The sequence below is a fragment of the Streptopelia decaocto genome, assembly GCF_964273445.1.
Source record: "Streptopelia decaocto genome assembly, chromosome: 1".
Lineage (NCBI taxonomy): Eukaryota > Metazoa > Chordata > Aves > Columbiformes > Columbidae > Streptopelia > Streptopelia decaocto.
The window spans coordinates 134,965,022-134,977,513 of NC_138663.1; the positions used below are offsets into that span (position 1 = coordinate 134,965,022).

The 12,492-nt window shown below is 37.0% G+C and overlaps 1 protein-coding gene across 4 annotated transcripts in view; it reads left to right on the plus strand.

Annotated features, from left to right (window-relative positions):
- The window catches only part of USP25 (ubiquitin specific peptidase 25), a 98,886-nt gene extending 88,715 nt beyond the window's left edge, over positions 1 to 10,171 (plus strand). For all 4 annotated transcript variants that reach the window (XM_082076212.1, XM_082076213.1, XM_082076214.1 and 1 more), the window contains 6 exons: positions 203 to 381; positions 1,194 to 1,272; positions 3,087 to 3,166; positions 8,148 to 8,271; positions 8,952 to 9,147; positions 9,574 to 10,171. In XM_082076212.1, the coding sequence (XP_081932338.1) occupies positions 203 to 381; positions 1,194 to 1,272; positions 3,087 to 3,166; positions 8,148 to 8,271; positions 8,952 to 9,147; positions 9,574 to 9,746 (831 nt within the window). In that variant the 3' untranslated portion in view covers positions 9,747 to 10,171. The remainder of the gene's footprint in view (positions 1 to 202; positions 382 to 1,193; positions 1,273 to 3,086; positions 3,167 to 8,147; positions 8,272 to 8,951; positions 9,148 to 9,573) is intronic.
- The last annotated feature ends 2,321 nt before the right edge of the window (positions 10,172 to 12,492 follow it).

Here is a 12,492-nt window from a genome sequence, read left to right on the forward strand (position 1 = left end):
CGTAATCGGGGAGAGACAGGAATAATTTTACCATTTGTCTGGTTTTTAATGTAGTTCAGCATTGATACAAGGGTGGAGTGTGAAATTACTAAAAATTATTTTGTAGACAAAGGGCTGTGGGACTTGAATTATTCTCTTAGTATCTGTGATGTTTATGAGTTAAAAGCCAGAAAGAATAATGTATATTTTTAAAATTATTTAGGCAATTAAATTGGAATACACACGACTGCTAAAATTAGCCCAGGAAGATCCACCGCCTGAATGTGATTACCGTTTGCGTCATGCAATTGTTTACTTCATCCAAAACCAGGCACCAAAGAAGATAATTGAGAGAACATTACTGGAACAGTTCGGAGATCACAATCTTAGCTTTGATGAAAGGTAATAAGATCTGCTTGTCTCATTTCTTGTGCTCAAATGCATTCTCTGATGGTGGAGGTGCCCCTTCGTATTCAGATAATACACATAATAGAGGGAAGGCTGGTGTGTTTGTCTTTCTTTTCTAGTTAATAGCTTGCAAATATAAAACGTATGGAAGAATAATTTTGTGAAAATTATCATCTTCATAAAATCTCTATAAACAAATCTAAGTTTCTGTCAATATGAAATAAGGCGAAATACTGAGGGTTTCTTCATGATTTTACACATAGGTTTCTGTACCTTCTTTCAAAACACTGGGAAAGGCTGTGTAATTTGCTTTTCTTCACTGGCCTGAAAGCCAGCAGTAGACAGCAAAGCCTTGCCATCTTCTGAAATGGGACACCAAGCTAGTTGGGTAACTTACCTGAATGTAAGAGACTATCTCTTTTCCACTCAAAATTTCATATATTTACTTGCATTAGTCTGATTGCTGTATAGTGAATAGTCCTCTAATGTTACTTTTGCAAAGTAAATATCTGAGAGTTTCCAACCATCTGAACTTCAAATTAAAAAGACTGAGAAATGTGGCAATTTAGCAAAATAAAACAAGAAGTAATTCTTAGATAGCACAGGCCTCTATCACACATACTTCAACAGTATGACCTCCTCTGCTGATTATACCATGCATAATAAAAAGCATATTTTCCACAGTGTTTTCATACTGTTTTGCATAAGACTGTAGCTTATACTCTTTGAGGCTGCTGTCTTTGTATCAATAATATGCTTTGCTAATTTCCAGTAATCTTCCATGATTTTTTGTTGCTTTTTGTAAGGTGCCGTAACATAATGAAGGTTGCCCAATCTAAACTTGAAATGATAAAGCCAGATGAAGTAAACATGGAAGAATATGAGGTCAGTATTTTTTAGGCTTTAAATTAAACTGTAACCTTGAAATAGTTATCAGTAAGCTGAATTTTGTCTTCAAAGATTTTTTCATATGCTGAGAAGTTAAAACTGGTTGTTGAAAGACCATTTGTTTGTAGAAAGGCTGTTCTGATCAGTTGATCTAAAGCTGTAATTCTGAGGTCAAATTTGACTTGAACTTGAATCGAGTCTGTCCTTTACTCCTTAATGCGTCCCGTCATCACTAATATTTTGTAATTTATCACCACGTGAGCCAACTGGCTTTCTGCAGTCAGAAACAGCCAGCAGTGAAGGAGTGAGAGTGGTCTAAGATCAGTGTTATGCATCTTGAGAACTGGGTCAAGGGCACAGTCTTATTTGTGCTTTTCTTCCAGCCATCTCTGCAGCCATTCCCTTTTTTCTTAGAAGCACCAGATTTTTTTTTTTTTTTTTTTTTTTTGCTGAGACCATACGTAACCAGTTTATGCATTTGATTTTTCCTCTTGTGCTATTTAGAAGAACTATTAAAGGAGAAAAAAGCAAATCTCAGCCATTAAATAATTGTGACTAACATTTGCCAGAATAACTCATCTCATATTTAAAGCTAAGTCTGTAGCTGCTTTTACAGCATTGGTTTCAGCTCTACATAATACTGTTTATTAAAGCATCTTAGCAGTGGATATTTACGTCCTAGGCAGATTCCAGCACACCACTTAGACCTCAGTGTTTTGCTATTAGGTCCAGCTTGTTCAGGGAGGACTAAGGCAGCAATCTTCCCCTCAACAAACCAAGTGAAAAATATCTGCCATCTCTTTTTACTGTGTTCAGGACCTACAGTAGTTGTTACTACTTTACAGTGTGTCCTCCCCAGCCCGTGACTCTTATAGTGGGATTTCCATTGCATTTTTTAGACTGTGCAAGACTCGATATTTTACCGTTTTCTGACTGGCATTACACAGGTAGAATAAACAATTCTGGACTTAGCTTTAAGAGTGAGGGAGTGGGGGTGTCTTCTATTCACCTGCAGATAAGTGCCACTTTTTTTAGCTCTTGAAGCAGATAGGTGGTGGGTTCTCCAAAGATTGTGTCAGTATTTGTCCTACATAGTGAGTTGGCATTTCATGGATCCTTTCTCATGCTCTTGTGTTAATTCTGTAAGTGGCTGTGTATTATGGGATGCTGTCCTCTATTTCATATTTAATGAGCAGTTGAAATTTGGCTACTAACCAACTGCAGTAACAGCGCCTTTCTCACTTAGAGCATTTACCTGTAAAGTTTACTAGTAGCCACTTGGTATAAATGGTGATGCAGTAAGATGTTTTGCTCCAATATAAACATATCCACAGGCTGTACTGTATATGTTTTTTGTCACTTCCCATGTGAAATGTTCAGGCTTTTTCTATGTCAATCCTATATTGAAAGTTAAGCTTAATATTTAGTGTATGAAAAAGCTTTCTGATACTTTCTGAGTAAATAACTGAGTGTAATGTAGGGAAGGAAAAAAAGGCTATTAGCTTCTCAACTCTTCTTGAGAGGAAAAAGGGGATCTCATAATTCTGACCATGGTTCTCCAAGAATGCTTTATATTCCTTTCAAATAGTAACACATTCTGTAAAAGTAATCTAATCTAATATTTTAGATATTGCAGGGTTTTCTTTTTGTTGATGGAGGGGGGTATTCAGGCAGACTTTCCACACATACGAACTTATTAGGGGTCCTTAGCACTTATGTGAGTATTTAGCTCTAAGTAAAGAGTGTGTAAAGATAAATAAATGTATTTCATGTTCATGAATGAAATTCTATATACCCTTTCTTATATGCAGAGATGGCATCAAGACTATAGAAATTTCAGGGAAACAACCATGTTTCTCATGGTAGGACTGGAGTTTTTCCAAAAAAAGAGGTAAGTGCTAGTATAAAACTCAAATACAATAAAGCAATTTGAAGGTAAAGAGTAATATTGATACATAAAGCTATTTTTTAAATTAAGAATTGTTTAATGTGTTCTTCATTTTAGTTAAGCATTTATTCAGACCATTAATGTTTTCAGTCTTGCAACTCCATCAAAGTTTCCTGCAACTTCCTGTTCTTAATCTCATTTTCCAATCTCTTACCAAGCCATGGACTCTTTTCAGAACACCCTTCAAGTGCACCCATATTCCTTCTCTCCTACTCTAAGTGTTCTGGGTATCCCTCAGCCATAAAAATCTTCTCTGTCACCACATATGCACATACATTTATCTGCTTTCATCAGCAATCACAGTCAGTCAGGTCCCTGTCTTATCTGGCTTTTTATTGGGTCTTCCCACGGCAGCAAAGTTGAGCCTTCTGCATTTCTTTGAGCCAAAAATCCACCTGTGATGGGCTTTAAAGGTCAGGAAAAAACCCCATAGTTATGCATTATAGTTTTCCTCAAATATCATTGTTGTAGCTGATTCTTCATAGCTCCGTGAGGCAGTGGTGATTCATTTCCTTCTCATTTTGAACCAAGTCAGGAATTGTGGCTATATAAAATTGGTGACATTTGTGTACTTAATGCAGCTAAAATGTATTCTTTGATCTACTACATTCAACATGATAGTGATTACAGTACAGATGCTTCAAAACATTCTGCAGAGCAGCCTTTGAAACAGAATTGTTCAAAAGTACTTCTTGCTCCCATGCCCAGCCAAAAGAATGAAATGATTAGCTGCAGAATATCCAGTGGCTGACATCTGTGGTGTGAAAATTGAGCTATCACAATAAAAATCTTTGATAGTGAAAACAGTTTTGTAGTCAATCACTGATTTTTTTTCATGTATGTCATGGTTTAACGGGCAACTTAGTACTGCGCAGCTGCTCAGGTGGACGGGGGGAGAGGATCAGAAAACAAACAAACAAACCCTGCACCAAAACAACAACAAAAACCCCCAACAAACAAATGACAAAGAACAAAAAAAGAAAAAAATCAAACAAACAAAACCCCACAAAACAAATAAACAGCAACTTGTGAGTTAAGAACAGTTTAATAGGACAGTAAAGGAAGATAAAATGATAATAGAAAATAAAAACCAAGTAATACACAATGCAGTTGCTCCCTGCCTGCTGCACTGATAGCCAGACCATGCCAGAGCAGCGATATTTGCCCCTTGGCTAAGTCCAGTTTATATACTGAGCATGACATCATGCAGTAAGGAACACCCCTTTGGCCACCTTGGGTCAGCTGTCCTGGCTGTGCCCCCTCCCAGCTTCTTGTGCACCTGGACAAGGATGGGAAGCCAAAAGAGGCCTGGACTACGGACAACAACCAAAGCAGCATCAGTGTGTTATCAACATTCTTCTCATACTAAATCCAAAACACAGCTTATAGACAGAAAATTAACTCTATCCCGGCCAAAACCAGGACAATGTATAACACAGTAGGTGATGAAATTATAGTGAGAATCAAATTTATTTTTTTGTCTCTAGGCTATGTAGTAAACTGCTTCATATTTCTCTTTCTTGTCTTGTATGTTCACAAAGAAGAAAGGCCTGAAACAAAACAGGATAGTTGATTGGAAATGACACTACCTTGTCTTTGTGACAAGCTATGTGTTTCTAAAGTGGCTAATACAATGAGCCCATAGTCTTGGTTTGTCTTCTGGTTGCTAACGTAATAAATAGTACATTCATCAGTAACTTAAATTGCAATGTGCTACTTTGCCAGTCTTAAACAGCTTATGTGCAAAGGTTGGTCAGAAGACTGCCTGGCTTATTTGAAAAATAAACATTCTGGTGTTGCTTGATCCTTTAAGGTGGCAAAAATGTCATGGGCATCGGTGTGGTATATAGGAACCCTCCTTGCTACCCCTGGAGATATGCATGCTCTAAGCATTCAGGCAGGAACGAAAGGTCTTCAAGTTCCTTGGCACTGGTACTACAAGATGGCTCCTTCAACTGCAAAATACCAGTGTTTTCACTTGTCCACTTCCTATTGTAATACATTCCAATTATGCCACCAGGAGGCAGGAAAGCACAGATTTCTGCTCTATGCTAAACAGTGTTTTTGGTATAGTTTTACATTATTTAGATTAATTTGCAAAATTAGGGTGAGGCATTTTTTACGAAACATCATTGTAATTTAGAAAACAAGCCTATAATGACCAGCCCTCGACTCTAATATTGGTCAGAAATAAAACAAACAAACAAAACACAACGATATGAAATGCAATTTCATAAATGCTTCAAGAGGTATTTAATACAAAGGCAGTAAGACTAGAGCTGAGTGTGCTTAGAGGATGGGTGGGGATCTGGGTATCACTGAATAGCTCTAAAGGCATCCGTTGCAATTACACATTCATGTTGCAGCTACAAGTTCCCAAAGGACTGAAATATTTAATGAGGTTCATATCTTGTACACTCTAGAGGGCAGTGCTACCATCCTTATTCTGGAAGTGAGACTAAATAGATGAACTCTTCCAATTCCCTTATTAATACTGAAATCATAAAAATTTAAAAATATTTATTAAAACATAAACTTTCTTAATTGAAGCACAGCCTTTATCCGCAGGACTGTTTTGAGCCTTTTTTCAGAAACCCATCTCCTTCAGGCGATCAGCTTTTTGTAGTTTTAGTAACACTAATTGATACCTAGTGGTCTTCGACTTCCTTAAGTAATAGTACTTTGACAAACACAAAATCAATATTAAAGAAGTAGTTTGGTGTATGTTTTTCATGCCTAATTTCAGTGATCATTTGTGATTCCTTGTGGTGGTTGACTAGGCCCTGTGGAGAATTAAGGGGTGTTTCAGGTGTATCTCCTCTGGCTGCACTGTAGAGTAAGTGGCCTGCTCTGGCTGAGGTGACCACAGCCAGCTAATGAGCCTTGGCAGGAGTTTTACCTGCAGCTCACTCGTGTGGTAGTATCTGAAAAGTGAACAAATTGTAGACTTTAGCAGTTACCTTTCAAGTTTCTTGGAAAGCAAATACAGTTTTTCAGTTTAAACTAAAATGCCTTTTTCAAAGCAGCACTGAAATTTAGCCGCCCTATGCTTTCTGCATATTTTCCAAAGCCTAGACTCAGTGAGCTCCATAATTCTGTGGGCAGCATCTATGATTTTCAGGCTTAGGCTTCATACGCTGCAGCTTTTATGCACTTCAGGTGTGAAAGGGCAGAACTTGCTTGCTGATTGACACTGTAGTAGTATTCCTTAAACTCTCGAGATATCTAAGAACTCGAAGCTTGCAAGTATAGTAACGGTGGTTTAAAATAGCTTTTTTTGCTGTTAAATGGCACTACAGTTGTTTCAAGGAAAGGTCACACAACTGGGAGGAAGGAACAGGAAGAGAGGGACCGGGATTAAGGCCACTACCAGCAGCAGGTTTTAATTTGGATCATCTGAGCTGTTGACACTGTCATTTAAACGTGCACTTTCACAAATAACTGAGAAAGGAAAAGGAGGGAAGGTTCTGCTCCTCTGGCTTTATATCCAGCAATTCCAGTTCTTTGCACTCATCTTCTCCCCTTTCTTACTAGATTAAGTTTTCTGCTGTTTGGTCAGTGGTGTGAAGAGTTTTCATGGGCAGGAGAAATGGACTTGAATAGAGGATAATAGGACTTCTTCTAATGAAAGCAGAGCTTTGTATTTTGAGGACAAAAAGGTAGAAAATAGTGACTGTACTCGTAATGTAATATCTTAATTATTTAAGCAATATATATTTAGAATTGCAAGTGACTGAGCAGATCTCATGGTGGAATAAATAAATTGACAGTAGATTCTGAAATTATCGTGTTGGGCTTCATGTTGCTCTTCTAAACAGGTATATTAGAAGATAAAGCTTTAAGGAACCGTTGATATTTCAAGTAGCTGTTTCCCTTCTTTTTATGTGATCTCATTGGGAGGCACTAGTGTAAGTCTTCTTTGGAAAATTCTGACATGGTTTTTTTCAGGTGTGCCCTGTGTGTGCTCACACATAATTTTTAGCACTTCGATGGTTTGGGGTTGGTAGTTTAAACCTTAACCGTGACCTCCTGTTCTCACTATGAGTGAGTGAGTACACAACATACTGTAATGATCCATTAGGAAATTTCACTTCCTAGATTTTTTTTTTTTAGTTTGAATAAAAATGAGATTTCTAACTGCTTGTTTTTAGAGTAGCTGCTTGAACTGCTTTCAGTGGCTGTCTATCATAACTGGGTTTCTGGAAGTCAGAGAATTAACAGTTTAAGGTGTTTGCTGGAAATGGTTTGCAGCAGTGTGAGAGGAGATTGTTAATCTCTGTGTTAAGGGATCTCTCTTGACTATTAACTGTTAGATTCTTAGGTCCTCTGTTGCTCATCCTTTACCAATTAGGCATGTGTTTATCTTCTGTATTTAGATTAAAGAAAGGAATACCGAGAGTCTCTTGGCACTTCTGCTTTTGAAATGCTATTGTGGCTTCCATCACTTTAGACTTAAGAAGTTTGGAAGAACTTACAGTTAGTGAGGCTAAAAATTTGCATTTTATTTTTTAGAAGTAGGGTGACAGCTTTAAATCTTCTAAGGTGTGGGATGCTAGCAAGATATACGTAGTAACAGAAGATCAAACCTATGTGACATAAATGCACACAAGAAGAATTAGGTTTTCCTGTATACTCAAGGCTAATCCAAAACTATTTTTGGAGTGAAAGGATATCCATCAGTTTCAGTGAGCTTTGGAGCAGACTTTGTGTGCAAGTGATCTAACTTGATAATAAAATAAATTGTTCTAATGTGCATTAAAGACAAAATTGAATGGTAGAAAAAACACTGTTATGAAGAGATTGGTGAGGAGGGGTGGAATTAGGTAACTTCCCTTGTTTGACTACCTTGTGAAGAACACAGTAGTTAGCTTGAAATAGGTGGTACTTGGATGTTGTATCTAATGTTTTTGTTTCTTTACTTTAGCTATATGGAAGCCTTGCTCTACCTTATCTATGCTTACCAGAATAACAAAGAACTCTTGTCCAAAGGCCCGTACAGAGGGCACGATGAAGAGCTGATATCTCACTACAGACGAGAATGTTTGCTAGTAAGTGAAGGTTGAAGTATGTTTCAAAAACGTTGAACTTGCTGCCTAGCTTTAACAAAAGTAATTAGTAGAAGAGCGTTGCCATCATTTAAAACCAAACTAAAACCAGCAAAAAACCCCTTTCATTAGCAAGTTAATGCTTCGGACTTGTGTAAGGAAAAAAGTCAAAAGTAAGAAGGAAAATATTATTCCCATGACTTTCTTTTGAATTATCAGCCATCATTTTTATGGTTGTAAATAGTGCGCTGGCTGCCAGCGTGTCTGGGCCAGGTAACTACACTTCACAGTCTTGGTCAGCAGATTCGCCCTGGTGCCACAATTTGACAGAGACACAAAGACTGGAAAAGGCATCAGCGAGAAACAAGGGTTTTTTCCTTGATTATGTCACTTACAGAAATAGTGAGAAAACAAAAGCAGATGAGAGGACCTCAGTCTTTAAAAAGAACAGGTTCAGTTTGCAGGTATCAACTGAAGTCACTTGAAGAATATCACAAGATCAAGTGGTTTAATAAAGTATATGCATCGTTGCTGTAAACGTTAAAAGTGCAACTGTGGTTAATACAAATTACAAGATAGATTTAAATAGGAAGACTGTGGTTTAAAACAAACAAACTGATGCATGGTAGAATGTGAAATGCTGTATACTTAAAGGCTTTCCTTTTTTGTGGTGGTTTATGAAGAAACTAAATGAACATGCTGCAGCGCTGTTTGAATCAGGAGATGATCAGGAAGTAAACAATGGCCTGATCATTATGAATGAGCTTATTGTCCCATGTTTGCCATTACTACTGGTGGATGAAATGGAAGAAAAAGATATTGTTGCTGTGGAAGATATGAGAAACCGTTGGTGTTCCTATCTTGGACAAGAAATGGAACGTAAGTCATTTATTCATTAAGGTAAAAGATCCTTGCGCACCCTTTTTATAAATGTGATGTTTTCTGTGTCTTGAATTGACTCTTTTGTGCCTTGGTAATGTATTTTGGGCTATCCTGACCCTGTACACTTTTAAATAAACAGTTTTTCTGTATATTGCACTGGCATATTAGGCCTTAAAGGAAACATGCTTTTTGAATGGGAAAACATTTGTGGTGATAGACCATCTGAAGGGGCTTTTATATTAACATTTTACTGGAAATTGGTATGTCCTCTTTATTGCTGGCAGACCTGAAGAAAGTCAATTATTCCAAGTGAAACTCCTCTTCTTCCTACTCACCAATAAATAAAAAGTCAGTGTTGGCCAGAAAAAGAATTCCACACACAGGCGTAAATGCTTACGTTTGTTCTTCTTGTTTTATTTGCAGCAAACTTGCAAGAAAAGCTGACAGATTTCCTGCCAAAACTGCTAGATTGTTCTACAGAGATTAAAGGTTTCAATGACCCGCCAAAGTTACCCTCCTACTCCACACACGAACTGTGTGAAAGATACGCCCGAATTATGTTGTCACTCAGTCGAACTCCAGCCGATGGAAGATAAATCCTGCAACCTTCCTAAGCACATTGTATAAACTTTTTTAGTTCTTAAACCTTGCCTTCCTGTCACAGGGTTTGCTTGTTGCTGCTATAGTTTTTAACTTTTTTTATTTTAATAACTGCAAAAGAGAAATGACTGTACAAACTTTAGCCAGACTGCAAAACAGTTAAAGCTGAGAATCGCATGGCGCTCAGTTGTTTCAACCAGAATTGGTGCAACATGCAAGTCTGATCATTACGGCAAAACTGCTTTTTTGCCACTTATCTGTTACAGTATTACTTTGCTTTTATCTTGAGATCCTTTACTTTATCAACAGCTGTCTGGATCATTTTGTGACTGCAACTACTTTAAGTGTCCAGTACTGTGTAAATACATGGTACTTGGTAGCTTGTAAATGAAATGAAAGAATAAAGTTTTATTTATGGCTACTTCTGTGTTTGCAAGCAGATACCTTGTATATTAGTGTAAAATACGGGTATTTTTAGAAGAGGTACAGCATATTGATGGGTTACTCAATTTTATAGACAAGATTCTTCAGGATTTATGGCCAGTTTAGTTGCAGGTAGTCAGAGATTACTGTATGTGAATATATTGGAAAAACTGTCACAGTATTATACACTATGTTGTTTTGTAAATTCTTTACTGATCTGTATGATAGTACACCTGAACACTTTTGTGTGTGTGGCCATGCCAAGTCTTTTCTGACAGTAGGGACTGGCTTCTGAAGCAAAACAATAATGGCACCTTCCTTCTGTTCTTAGAAAAAAATTAGAAGAAAAAAGTATTTTCAATAGAAATATATTACACCCTCTGAGCAAAATTTCTAGAAATTGATCTAAGTAGAGGAAATAAAGTTTTTTTTTAAAAAAAAAATTGAATTTGTGAAGCTTAAGAATTAATCCTTTTTTTAAAAAAAATTGATATTTTAGTCATGTAAGTGACCAGAAATAAAACATTATTAAAATTCCTCACTCGAAATGGGTTGCTATTGTTGCAACAAAATATCTCAGAAATCTTTTGTCTGCCCTAATTAAATTTCTATTGCAAGTGAAAGAAAAGATCTGTAGGGCTTTTTTTGTAGAACTGAAATACTGTCTGCTTTTAATGAAGAAACTTAATTATTTTGTGGAAAAAGAAATCTAATGCGTCCTTAGGTAATGTTGTTATCTGACACTATTTTGATTCCTACTCTTTATAGAGAACTTCATGTGTTAGAACAGTAAACTATGTGAATATTTGTTTGTATGTTTTTATTGGAGCAGCACTCAACTTCTCATTGCCAGCTTTCAGGTCGTGTTTGTCCAATTATCTACTAATGAAAGAATACAGAGGGGAGGGAAGGAGTGATGGAGATCAGACCACCTAGAAATATGGTGGGCATTAATATAGACAGCTCATATGCATGAAGAGGCAGAATTCAGTCTTAGTATATACCAGTCTTGAAAGCTGTTCACTCTGAAGAGGTGCTGGATCACAACATACAGTGAATAGAGTATGGTCTTCAATTCAGAATCTTTTTAGGACTGTTTACTGTTTTCAATATTGGAGCGCTTCATACTTTGTCAAACTATCCTTTTTTTAAGAATATTGAACTCATACAAGTGCCATACTGCTCAGGAGTCTTTTATTAGGTCTGAAATTATTGTTGTGTGAAATATCTTTCAAGGAAAAAAAATGTATAATATGAGAAGGGTGAAGATGCCTTTAAAGAGATTTCACTTTTTGCATCTGTTGCGCTTAGCATTGTGTATTTTTAAACAAGGTTTTGAACAGATTAAATTTCTCATCTGCCTTTTTCAATAATTGTAAAAACACCTGAAAGTGAAAGAGCAATTTCATTTTTTGGTAACAGGTTTTGAATTTGAATGTCTGTGAAAACTTTTAAGGAAGGCTCCACTCTAACCATGCAGGAGCCAGTTGCCATCATCGTCTGTTTAATCTTCCATGATGAACACAAGGGAAAAGTCACTCTTTCTAAGGTAAAAAGAGGAAGAAAATATTCACTTGGGAAGAATATCTAAGATATTTAAATTAAAAGGAAGCAGACAAATATGAGATTATTGGTTGTTTCATTTTTTTTCAATTTCTTAAAATATGAAGATAATCCATTATAGTTCGTAATACGGGAGATAAATATGTATCCATTTGCAATTACCCGAGGGCTGGAACACCTTTCCTGTGAGGACAGGCTGAGAGAGTTGGGGTTGTTCAGCCTAGAAAAGGCTCTGGGGAGACCTTCCGTACTTAACAGTGGTCTATAAGAAAGATGGGGACAGACTTCTTAGCAGGGCCTGTTGTGATAGGTCAAGGGGTAATGGTTTTAAACTAAAGGAGGGGAGATTCAGGCTGGACATGAGGAAGAAATATTTTACAATGAGGGTGGTGAAACACTGGCAACAGCTTGCTTTGCCGGAGAGGTGGTAGATGCCCCATTCCTGGAGACATTCAAGGCCAGGCTGGACGGGGCTCTGAGCAACCGGATCTAGTTGAAGATGTCCCTGCTCATGGCAGGGGGGTTGGACTAGATGACCCTTGGAGGTCCATTCCAACCCAAACTATTCTATGAATTTTTGAGCTGAATTGAGAAGGTCTGTCTAGTAGAGTAAATATATATATGTGTGTTTTACTCTTTAAATATCTTTTAAGTTTCATGTGTGAATATAAAACTTCAGCTAAATTGTTAAGGTATTATTTTGTCTTAAAAACCTTGCTTTTTTCACTGCAATAAGGTAGCTGGTAGCTTGGATTC